Consider the following 12,151-nt stretch of genomic DNA (forward strand, 5'->3'; position numbering starts at 1 on the left):
TTCAGATGATCCCTAATCTATTTTCTCTGACATCTTCTGCACTGGGATCTGCTAAACTTCTTTTGAATTAATCTCTCTTAAATAAAGGCATTTTCCTCAGCTACTTTATTCAGCTTCTCACTATTTCCTGTCTCACTCCTGCTCATGGGAATTCCTGAGCTGTCCCTAAATGTTTTGCAGCTGTCTGGTGTCTGCTGAAGCACTCTGATTGGTATTTCAATAGTATTAAAAATCCTCTTTTGCTCTGAACATGTGTGTACCATTTGGGACTGTACACTGTACATTGCTCACTTCGCTGCAGATCAATTGCTACTGGCCTTACTCAGAAGTGCAGACCTTAAATTAGTCTGCAAACACAGGAGGTAACAAAAGACTGCGTTAGTCAAATCTATTAAAACGTATTTGGGTATATGTTAATTAGGCTTGAGTCATACCTATTTGTTGAACGTTCTGAACTCATGAATCTGTGTGGGTCTTGAGGCTACTGAAATTTTTCAGAATAGTCTCCATCATTATTGTACTCTTTAAGAAGGTTAGTCACTATTTCACATGGATTATAATATCAGCAGAGACATTTCTGCATAGCACTTGTGCCAGCTAATTCAGTCATATGAACCATTTCCTTTTTATGTGTGTTCCACAGAAATATATAACATAGCACATTTCATGGCACACTTGCCATTTCAGTAAGTAGCTGTCAGTTTTTTCTGAGCTTTCACTGGAATTTTAATTAACTGCGACTGATCTAACAAGCAATTAATTCAGCATTCATTACTTGTTAGGTTTATTATTACTTAAATTTAGCTCTTAAAGCTTGCTCAATTTTTTATTGGGAATGATCCCATGAGAATGCTAACCCTAGCAGCAAGGATTCTCAGACTCGGAGATAGCACTTTCCTCTGTAGTCCAGATGTGGGTTAGTGATTTGTCAGCTTTCTCCTCTAGAAGCTGATGAGCAACTCTCTTGTTTAAAAATACCTAGCATTCTCACAAAAATGACAGCAACTGCTAATAGGGAGCTATATGATGCTATGAAAAGTATGCAGAAAGGGTTATTTTAAAACAGGAAAACTGCACTGTTTGCTTTTCTTCTTTTTGATCACTCTCCTCACTGCACTCATGTGCTGTGTAGTCCAGCTGTTGCATGGCAGTCCACGACAAAGTCTGGGGAGCTGATGCTAAACTACAGAACTTTTTGTTTTTAAACTAATTTAACACAGTCTTGGAAGCCAACCTTTGATACTTAATCTCCCTTTTATTCCCCTCATTTCTTCACTCTGCCCAGTTTAACTTATACTAGACTGCCTGGAACCAAAGCAACCTGAGCCATTCAAAACAAGATTGCCACATTAAGGACCTGGTCAAAATGGGAATACAACCTAGGATTCCATCTAATCGATTCTCTGTGAATTAGGCATCCATGCCTAGCTAAGTAAACCTGACAGACAAATTTCTCATGTAAAACATATACTACAATACAATCCTAAATATGCAATGCAATTCGTAAATGTTTGGCATTTACAGATTAATAGCTAAACTATGGTGCTGTCCTGAGAAGGACAACTTCTCCATAAACACCAAGTAAACGGGCATAAAAAGTTAATCCAGGAAGACAACTAAGAATGGATACATCTGTATTTCTTACAACATTCAAAAGATACACAGCTTTCTGTCAATTGCCTCAAGAGTCAATTAAGATGTGAATTGCGTCAACATCCAGAGTCACTTCACCTCAGACAATCAGTCTTATGGTCCCATTGAAGACTCAGTAATATGGATCTCAGAAATCTTACCTTTTGACAGCAGGTTCTCAAAATCTCTTTCCTCCAAACAGTTAGGAGGCTGGCCCTTAGTCAGCTCATTATAACCACCTTAAAAAGGTTTGTCTCCTCTTCAGCATGAGCAGTTCTTCCCTGAAGTACAATAATAGGGTTAATTAGCAGCCAGTTCTCAAATCAAAGTACAATACGTGGGGGGTGGGGGGGGTGGGGGGGGTGGGGGGGGTGAGGGGAGTGTGTGTAAATTTGCAAAATTGTAAAAGAAAAAAAAAACAAACAGAAAAATCACCTTAAAATTAACAGATTCTCTATATGCCTTAAATTGCAGTTAGCCTTTTTTCATGAGCGAACTCTGGCAGGTTGGTTACAGTCCCATACCCACAATTCTTAAAATCGTAAGTACTTAGGTCGAGGTTATAATTTGATACAGATTATTTTTCACTGGGCTGGTGATAATTTCTGAGAGGATATGAAATTCCGAGAGCCTTGTTTCACCTGCAATCACGATTTAATTTCCTCCCTGTCACCTCCCTCCCGCTTTTTGTAAATCCTACAGCAGTCCCCACTGCTAAACTAGAAATGTAGTCCCTAGCAAGTCCACAAACACACATGTAGTGTTAGCATAGCTATTTGCCAGTATATTCTGCAGCTTCTGTCATAAGGTGAGTTACCAAAACCACAAGTGCTGTACTACCAGAGCGGCACTTAAGCTAAAACAACCTTCTCAGTGCATTGTAAATAGACTTGATATCCACAAGTGTTGGAGTTATTTATGAGAATAAAAAGGAGGAAAAGAAAAAAATAATTAAAAAAATACCTAACTAAGCAAGCAGGCACTGCTTATTTTTAAGAAGGGTCTTTATGTGATTTTAATGAAGCATACACTACACAAGTTTTCATGATTAATTTCATACTCAGATTTTTTTACCATGTATTTTACAACGGTAAATTTTACATCATTATCCAAAAGACTTGCAAGCCTCTTCTCAACATACTTAGTTTGCATGTCACGCAAGTAAAACTCTTACTTGAGCTAAAGTAATAGCTGTTTCAGAAAGACTTTCACAATTTGGCCCATAATGAAGCAGCTTATTTAAAATTGGTAGTTTGACAGAAAACACACTAAATGCATTAACTACTCAGCTCTCCTATTGAAGTGATCTACACAGTTATCATACTTGCAGGGCAGTGCTATGGAAACATGAAAGTTTCAATCATTCTGCGGCAACTGCACATTCCTGTTGTGCAAAAATAAAACTGAGGCACAAGTAAAGGAAATGACTTGCTCAAAATCAATGAGTCAGCAGGACTGGAGTGTGTAGAATATGAATTTCTGAAACCCATTTTTGCTACAGCCCTCCATCATTCAGATCTTGCTAATGAGGTATGTGCCATTTCAGTCACATTCCTGTCATTGTAGCTTGATGAAACGAACACTCCTGTTTTTTCCCAATCACTGATTCCATACAGTGTCATGTTTCTTAATTGTTTGATCAGAGTTCAGATGCAGTCTTCCTGCATTTTCTAAACAGCCTATAGTATATTGCTTTCCTTACCTTATTAAAAATATTATTTGAAAAGTGCTTATGTTATATACTTTCAGTTTATCAGTTAGTAATTCACATGACTACTTGATCTTTTGTCTTTTTTTACTCCATATCTGAATCTTTATTCTGACATAGCAGGCAGTTCACCACCTGAGAGATTGACTCTGCAACTGTTGTGCAATTCACAACCTTTGGAAATATACCCCCTCTTGCACTTCATCTACATTTCCTAAATGGAATTCTCTCAATTTAAAACACATACATATACCTTTTAATAAAAAAATGGCAATTCACATACTCCATCTTCTGTCAGCACCCACTGCAAAGCTCAATTAACCTTCCAAGTAGATCTGTCTCTTGCATCTCCTTTCATTTTCTCTCAGGTTCCATTGCAGGCTTTTTCCTCTTCTGACATTGTATCTAATATTCTATTAATATTTTCCTTGATTTTTCCCTTCTCTGACTGAATTTTTTTTTTTTAATCAACTTTTATCATTTGCACTGTTTTCTAGTTTTGACTGTTGTCCTCAGAGGACATAATTTATCCATTCCCAGCTACCCACCTTTCAGTCACTTTCCCAGTTGTCACACCTAACTTCCCATGGTCATAACCACCCTGTTCTCCAAGGACCACATCACATAAAACACCTTTATATTAAAAAATTCACAACAGTCATCACAGTAAATAAAAATAATTACACTCTATTCACAACCTGGAACCAATCTCTATTGAACAAGCCTTTCTGAAACTTAAAAGAGGGTGCTGTTATAAGCTAATATGAACTACTTTAAATATTCTAGAAAGTGTTAATTTGACTAGGAAAAAAACCCAGACAAATTATCTTTATTAATTAAACTCTTACTCCCTTCAGGCAATTAAGGACAATATTCAACACTGAAAGAAGTTTTTAGGAAGCTGAATTCCTTATAGGATCTTTGCTTGAGTAACTTTCTGGAAAAAAAAAAAAAAGGATTTAAGAGCATATACTGAGCAGGTGTCCATTAAGAAAGCTATGAATACCTAAACCAGGAAAACAAAACCCACCCACTAACTAAATTTTCAAACCATGTATTTTACTGACACCTTTGTTCATTCAGCCCACACTTGGAAAAAAGAACTTTTAGTTAGAATCAATATATGGGATTTGGAGTAAGTTTGTAAGGACAACTATTACTATTGCTAGCAACAAGTTCTGAAGTTAGCCATCATCTACTGCAAAAATAGAGGTAGTCTTAAATCCTGATTGAGCATGCAGGATTTGCATTTTTCTCAGTGTTTTTCCTGTTACTAAAAGGGATCCCAAATGTGGACTGATTGTATGGCTGAATTCAGCTGAGGCATAAACAAGTCCAATTGCCTCTGAAGTAAGTAGGAAAAAATTTATACTGGGACCAAATCTGCTATGTCCTATGCTGAAAACAGATATTGTTCACAAAGAATAATTAGAAAACCATTAACAAATACATAACAGTAGGTGTGTTTATATTTACTCTAGCTTAGCTAACATTACCAGGAATAGTAATCCCATTTTATTTGAGATTCTATTTTAATAAGCTCTGTATAAGCTTATATTAATGACAGTTTCTACTATAAAGAGTTTATGACATTAAAGGCTGCTTTTTTGATTAAGATGAGACAACCATGGGATATGCAGAGGCAGAAAGAGATAGCAAATAGCAGTGTGGTTTCCATTGCACTAGCGCTCTCTCTCTTTTTTTTTTCTTCTTCTTTTTACTGTGAGTTAAAGAAGACTTAAGGACCCATAACAATTCTATTACCCAAATCGTTAAAAGGTTAGTTAAATTTCGTCAATTGTATGAAACTCAGAATCCTGTCTGAAGACAGGGCAGGTGATTCTGCAAGTGCCATTATAAAGACTTCTACAATATGGGCCCAGGAGAGTACATCTTTGTTTAAAAACACATGTTAAGTTTTAGATTTTGATAGATCATATAAAAACAGACGTTATAATAAATTGAGACAGAAGAGCCTTCCTGCAAAGGTTACTGAATATGAAGAAAAAGGTTTCCATAAATTATTCCAATTCAGACAAAATACAATAGGGAAACAACCTTGGAGACTCTAAAATCCTGAAAACTTATAAAAGTGTATTTCCTTATGTTTTTAGAATACTTTTTATTCCAAATCCTACTGTTTGGCTTCTTGTGATACAGGCAAAAGCTGGAAATACTCAGCTTTTTGAAATTTGAAGGGGCTGTTAAAAAAAAAATCCTTTATCTATTTAATTAGCCTGCATTCTATGGGGAGTTACAGATATCCCTGGGGCAAAGTGGTATGGCCTGGGCTCAGCTGAAAGGAGCCCTGAAAAAGCTTGGGTGTGGAAGTCCTGGTTTTATAAAACATCAGCTAAAGAAGGCTCTCCTGCAAGCAGTGTAGCAGCTCTACCCGATTCAGCAGGGCTGGGGAATACGTATGCACAACTACACACCTGGTGATGAGCAGTACTGCAAGCAGACTACAAGGAAGACCAGGGCAGAGGCAGATCTCCGCGTACGTCGAAGCGCCAGGTCCAGTTTAACCACAGGGAAAGGCACACACCACCTCCCCTTCACGGGCAGCGAGTGCCCCCGGCTCCAGACGCAGGTCCGCTCACACACCTGCGAGCCACCCCGCCTCACCACACGGCCGTTTTCCCTCCCACCGCCACACGCTCTCACCACACGCCTCACGCGCGTTTTCTCTCACAAGTCCAGCACCCAGCCTCACACCGCACTCGCTGCCAGCCCCGCAGCCCTACCGCCTCTCTCACAGACGAGTACCTTAGCCTCACAACGACCGTTTTTATCCCCCCCCCCATCCCCGACCCTTCTCCCACCAGTTCTCCCGCCGCCGCCCCCCCCCACACACCGGCGCCCGCTGCTGTGAGGCGGCGCGAGCGCTGACGGCGGTTGCCGCGCAGGGGGCGCTGTGGCGCCTGCGGCCAGGTCAGCGCGCGTGCTGCGGAGGGAGGGGGGAGGGGGGGGGGGGGAAGGGCGCGCGCCCGCCGCGAGCTCTTTCCCGCCTACCGCTGAGGCGCGCTCCCGCGGCTTCTCGCGAGCCCTGGCCTCGCTCCCGCGAGAAGCCGTTGCGCGCCTGCGCGCTGCCGAGGCCGGGGCCGGGGCCTGAGGAGAAGAGCTGCGTGTGGTGGTGGCTGCCGGTCGGGGCCGAGACTGAGGAGACCTGCCGCCAAGATGAGTGGCACGTTGGCCAAGATCGCGGAGATCGAGGCTGAGGTAACGCTACGACCTTCTCCCCGGCCGGGGTTGGGCCAGGCACGAAGCGCTAGACAGGGCGGCCGCGGTGCCGCTCCGTGAGGGGGTGACAGGGCCCTGCCGGCGCCGTTGGGGTCGTGAGGCGCCGCGCTGGAGCGGGGCGGGGGGTGGGTCCCGGCAGAGGCTCTCCCGGTGGCGAGACCTCTGTTTCGTCCTCTTGCAGATGGCCCGGACGCAGAAGAACAAGGCCACGGCTCACCACCTGGGGCTGCTGAAGGCCCGCTTGGCCAAGCTACGCCGGGAGCTCATCACCCCCAAGGGAGGCGGCGGCGGCGGCCCCGGGGAAGGTGCGTTGTTCTGCGGGACGGCTCCGGCCGCCTCGTTGGCCTCTGCAGAAGTGGCCGCTCCTAACTGCCGAAGTGTGAGGCGTGTGACGGAAATCGATCCAACGGGGACGGCTCCCGTCCGCTTCAGTCGTGTCAGACTGTCTGCGGAATAAATCGGAGCAACCTTCTTCTCTCTCTCTTGTCCTTCCTGGTACAGGACCTTAGCTGTGGTTTGTGGCCCTTTGTTGGGCTTTGAGGTGGAGCCGTTGTTGAAGTGTAAATGAAAGGGCTTCTGCATTTTGGCAAATATAATCTCGTATTTGCAGAAGTCTTAGGGGTTTTACATGAAGAAGCGTCTTGCAGCAGCCACCGGTTTTTATATGTAAAGGTGTGAACTGTCTAAGCTGCAGTGCTGAAAGGGAATGCTCCACCTACTCTCAAGTCAAGTATAGCCCACCAGGAAGTCTTGCAGCCTACACTTTATTGACAGGTACATGTACATCTGTACATTACACAGACAAAGTGGTGCAAGGCAATATAGATTATGAACTCTTTTGTTTCATACTCTCTTCCTCCTCGTAGGGAAGCTTACCTGGCTTTCACTCGGGCAGTATTATTAAAAGTAATAGCGGGACTGCTGCCTAGAACCTTAAAAGATAGAAAATGTCAATCTTTAAATGAGTACTTTTGCTCCTTATTTGCAGGTTTTGATGTTGCAAAGACAGGTGATGCGCGGATTGGGTTTGTGGGTTTTCCATCAGTGGGGAAATCTACTCTTCTAAGTAATCTTGCTGGTGTATACTCTGAAGTGGCAGCATATGAATTCACTACACTAACTACTGTGCCTGGAGTCATTAGATACAAAGGAGCAAAGATACAGGTGAGAACTTTTTGTGTCTGTGAGGATATAGATGCCGTGTTAATGGCTGAATGGTCTAGCCTGACATTAGCAGGTTAGAAGTGACTTGTAGAAGTGCTTGAGAATAGATCGGAAATGCTTCCATGAGGTACTAATTTTACCCTGCTTTTCACTTTGTTCTGGGGAGAAATTCTTGTGGTAGCTCTCATATTCTCCGTGAGATGATCTCTTCCATTCTACCGACAGGGCACATGGGGTAATACAATATATAAGAATCAAAGGGGAAACAATTTTGCCATATTGTTCAGATTTGCAGTAGAGTCAGCTGTTTTAGGAGAAAGTTGAAAGTAGGATTTATTTTCTCCATGAAGAAAAGTATTTTTCTCATGACTTACTTTCCTTCCTCTGAACAAATAGCTACTTGATCTGCCAGGAATTATTGAAGGTGCCAAGGATGGTAAAGGCAGAGGCCGGCAAGTCATTGCAGGTGAGTATGTTAGAGCTGGAGGCAGCATCCTATCCCTGGTTCAGTTAGTACAGCTTATGAGAATGAAGGGTTGAATCACCTTTTCTGATGTCTTTAAAAAGCTGAATTGTATGCTGGAATCGAGCTGCCTACTGTGAAGCAGTAGCCGTTTTCATTTTGGTCTGTTTTCAGTTCTGGCTTTATGCATTTGCTGAGTTTGTGCTCGTTGACACTGCAGTGAAAGTGTATTACCAGTTTTGAAGGCAGATGTGATCCCACGTTAAGCAAGACATGCTGTCTTCATTTCTTTACCTAGGTTATTGTCATCAATCTAGGGTCTGAATGTAGACAGGAAGGAAGACTTTTTCCAGCCTCTGTGATTCTTGTAACATGTCAGGATCTGTGTATCAGTGATGCTTGGCCAGCACTACAAATGTCGGTCTTATACTGGAATTTAAAAATAAGCAATGTACCGGCCTTTAGGGTTTTAGTATTGTCATCAGCCCACTGAGCCATATTTTTGTCTCAGGTTGTGTGAATGTACTTTTCGAGAGATTCCTTTCTTTTTCTGATTCTTAGTTGCTCGAACCTGTAATCTCATTCTGATTGTTCTGGATGTGCTGAAACCCCTTGGTCACAAGAAAATCATTGAGAATGAACTGGAGGGATTTGGAATTCGTCTGAATAGTAAGCCCCCTAATATCGGATTTAAAAAAAAGGATAAAGGAGGCATTAACCTTACAGCCACAGTAAGTTGGAAGTTTTCTTTAACAAAAAAAAAAAAAATTGCTTGAAGAAAGAGGCATTTGCAGTTAATGGTATGCTTGGGACCATTCCTGTGCTGTGACTTCTTTAGAAGCTGAACTGCTGTATTGTGCTGTAGTCAGTTCCTTTTCTTGTAGGCCATCCGTACCTGTCTTGGGAGCCTGACCACCTCCTCATCCCCAAATCAGAGGCTTGGTTCCTTTCCAACAATTACACGTTCCGAGGCCCAAAGGAGAGTGTGCAAAACCTGACTCTCACTTGGTGGCTACAGCATTCTTTTGGAGAAGATTGCTCAGAGTTCCAGGCCTTGCAACCTGGACTACTCCTCATTTCCCATTTACCACTGAATCTTTAAAAGTGTAGAAATAGCCAGAGATACCAAAAATCAGAACTCTGCTCTGGGATCTAAGTACCTAACACATAGCTGTCTGGGCACTGGACTAGTAGATACGTGGGTTTGTATTGCAACTGGTCCCAGATTGACAGGAAACACCACTTCTGAAACGTCTGATTGCAGCTATTAGTGGGGCATTAATATAAATAAAGCTGTTACAATTTAAATATTTTTTTCCCCTCTCCTGAGCCTAACGATGGTAAAATCACGGTCAAGTCCAGTAAGTTACAAAGCAGCTATTATTTCTAGTAATCTATATGCAGCGATTGCTAGGTGATAGCATTATCAATTGTAATACTTGATTTGACTGTAAACTCTTCCATTCCTTAACGCTGTGCCTACGTTCAGTGTCCTCAGAGTGAGCTGGATACTGAAACAGTGAAGAGCATCTTGGCCGAGTACAAAATTCACAATGCTGATGTCACACTGCGCAGCGACGCCACTGCTGATGATCTAATTGACGTTGTTGAAGGAAACAGGTACTGTTGGGACCCTGGCTTTGGCATACCTGCAGTTTGTATTACAGAGAAAAGAACTGTCTCTCAGGTTTGCTTCCCACAGAAGCTAAGCTAGCAATGTGGTATCAACATAGGAATATCCTTTTAAAAAAATGAAGTTTTTCTTTCCAATGAAGGTTGCAGTGTACTGCTGCTACGCTGCTGTAATGGTATTTCCTTGTCTTTGCAGGGTTTACATCCCATGCATTTATGTCCTAAATAAAATTGACCAAATTTCCATTGAGGAACTAGATATTATTTACAAAGTACCCCACTGTGTACCAATATCTGCTCATCATCGCTGGAACTTTGATGATCTGCTGGAGAAAATTTGGGACTACTTGAAGCTAGTACGAATGTGAGTCCCAGTTGCTGCTTTCTGTGGAGTTAAGTGTAAGGCTGAGACTGAAGAATGTCTCAAGAATGGATGAATGATGATTATTTTATAATGTTTTTCTATTAGCTTAGAACTCTAGCTTTCAAATGATGATGTCTTTTGTCACTGAAGTATGTTTACTCTGTAAATCAGAAATTGTGCTCCTCTTGTCTGTTGTGTGATGGACAGAGTTTCTTAAGAGTCACAAGTGCTATGTTTTGAACTTGTAGGGGAATTAAATGAGGACCTTGTGAAATCAAGTATCTCTTAAAAAATTCCTGAAAGCATGGAATTCTAGTCAAACTTAGTGAAAAGTTGTGAATTTCAGAGGTAGTCCTCTATTCAGGCTGCCATACATTCAGCTGTCTTAACAGAACTGAATTTAGTTCTTCATCTAGCATTTCAGATATTTTTACTATAAATTATTCCAGGTTTACCTCATACTTCTAATGCATTTCTTTGGATGAATTTATTAATGAATCTATTCATACTCATAATACAGTAATTGTAGTCTTTAAAACTTGTATCTATCTTCCTGTGACAATATAAAATCTACTGTAAAAAGGGATTTAGTATGTCTAGGTATCTGGGCTATAGACTTTAACAGTTTTTTTCCTAATATATGTTGAGTTTTTTAGAGAAAAAAAAAATCACAAGTCAGAACTATAATACTGTAGAAGTTCTTTCCATCAGCTATTTCTGTTTCATCTTCTTCTAAGCAACTACAGAAAGCTCAATAGTGATAAACCTTTGCAGTTACAAGGGAGAACCTGCTGCAGCCATCGGCTACCCAGATGCATTTTCAGCTTACGAACACCGAACAATTTACAGAGTATCTGTTGTCACCACTGCAATAGTGGAACTCGGCACAAGTGCCCAGGATGACAGAGTAAATGACCTATGAAATTTCATGATGGGTTGAGACAGGGAGGTTTTGGTATTGACTGACTGTTCCATCTGTGTTACAGCTACACCAAACCTAAAGGGCAACTCCCAGACTACACCTCTCCTGTGGTACTACCCTACTGCAAGACAACAGTGGAGGATTTTTGCATGAAGATCCACAAAAATCTCATTAAAGACTTTAAATAGTAAGTATTATTGTAAAAGAATAATTTATAGACAGTAGAAAATAATCTGCCTCTTGGTATATTCTTTCAGTCTCCTGTAAACTAGAAAAGAAAAGAGGATTTGATGTTTTTTCATGTTGAATGGAATAGATTTGCCTATGACAATCGATGCTTAAATTACTATAGTTTATGTTCCTATGCACTTTTCTGGATAAATTTCCTCTATGGGGAAAATGTTTTCCTTTATATTTGAAAGTAGCGCTAGATGCAGCATTACGGGCCATTGCCCTGTATGCACAAGTATTTTGGATGACTTCATACTTCGTTTTGATCTGCTTGTACTCTGGTTCACACAGACCACTCATCCAGGTACTTGCAAGAGAATAAAAATAGCTCTTAAGCATTGCTTTCTGTATTAGCTTTGTGACAGAAATAGCTGTTGTTCTGTTGTTTGCGTATTATACTTCTAAGCCTTTCAAATTTGATTTCTCCTTTCAGTGCACTGGTCTGGGGCTCATCTGTTAAACACAACCCTCAAAAAGTTGGTAAAGACCATACTCTTGAAGATGAGGATGTTATTCAGATTGTGAAGAAATAAAGCTGTTCTTGCATGGTTTGCCACTCCGCCTGAAATTTGTCATTAGTTGTAAGTGGCAAAGAACAGGCTATTTCTATCAAATCTATAACAAATGGGTATTGGTTTTTTGTTGGGGTTTTTTTTTGTGGGTTTTTTTTATGATAATACCACACTGCATGGTAAAACTGATGTTTCTGGTCTACTTGTACTGCAGTGTCGCGTTCTGGGAGAACTTAACATATGAGAAACTCACGTTAAGTGACTTTCACAAGGGCACAAACCT

The 12,151-nt window shown here is 41.3% G+C and overlaps 1 protein-coding gene across 4 annotated transcripts; it reads left to right on the forward strand.

Annotated features, from left to right (window-relative positions):
- Positions 1–3,057: 3,057 nt before the first annotated feature.
- Positions 3,058–11,905, forward strand: DRG1 (developmentally regulated GTP binding protein 1). 4 transcript variants are annotated; one of them, XR_007506633.1, is made up of 11 exons: positions 3,058–3,162; positions 5,745–6,559; positions 6,762–6,885; positions 7,569–7,744; positions 8,141–8,210; positions 8,769–8,938; positions 9,697–9,827; positions 10,036–10,203; positions 10,978–11,110; positions 11,190–11,312; positions 11,790–11,905. XR_007506633.1 is itself a non-coding variant. In XM_049804724.1 (11 exons), exons 2-11 carry the CDS (start codon positions 6,518–6,520, stop codon positions 11,887–11,889), a joined length of 1,020 nt encoding a protein of 339 aa, XP_049660681.1. In that variant the 5' UTR covers positions 3,058–3,162; positions 5,745–6,517; the 3' UTR covers positions 11,890–11,905. The 4 variants fall into 4 exon arrangements, 3 of the variants coding, with proteins under 3 accessions (XP_049660681.1, XP_049660679.1, XP_049660680.1); XM_049804724.1 differs by lacking the exon at positions 10,978–11,110 and having other exon boundaries at positions 7,569–7,589; positions 7,674–7,744; XM_049804722.1 differs by lacking the exon at positions 10,978–11,110.
- The last annotated feature ends 246 nt before the right edge of the window (positions 11,906–12,151 follow it).

Source organism: Accipiter gentilis, chromosome 7, assembly GCF_929443795.1.
Source record: "Accipiter gentilis chromosome 7, bAccGen1.1, whole genome shotgun sequence".
NCBI lineage: Eukaryota > Metazoa > Chordata > Aves > Accipitriformes > Accipitridae > Astur > Astur gentilis.

What these genes read in the sequence shown, in the direction of transcription:
- DRG1 (XM_049804722.1), top strand. Translation starts at nt 6,518, where the DNA reads ATGAGTGGCACGTTGGCCAAGATCGCGGAGATCGAGGCTGAG. An exon ending in TCGCGGAGATCGAGGCTGAG is followed by an intron (nt 6,560 to 6,761) that starts GTAACGCTACGA and finishes GTCCTCTTGCAG; the next exon opens with ATGGCCCGGACGCAGAAGAA. An exon ending in GACGTTGTTGAAGGAAACAG is followed by an intron (nt 9,828 to 10,035) that starts GTACTGTTGGGA and finishes TTGTCTTTGCAG; the next exon opens with GGTTTACATCCCATGCATTT.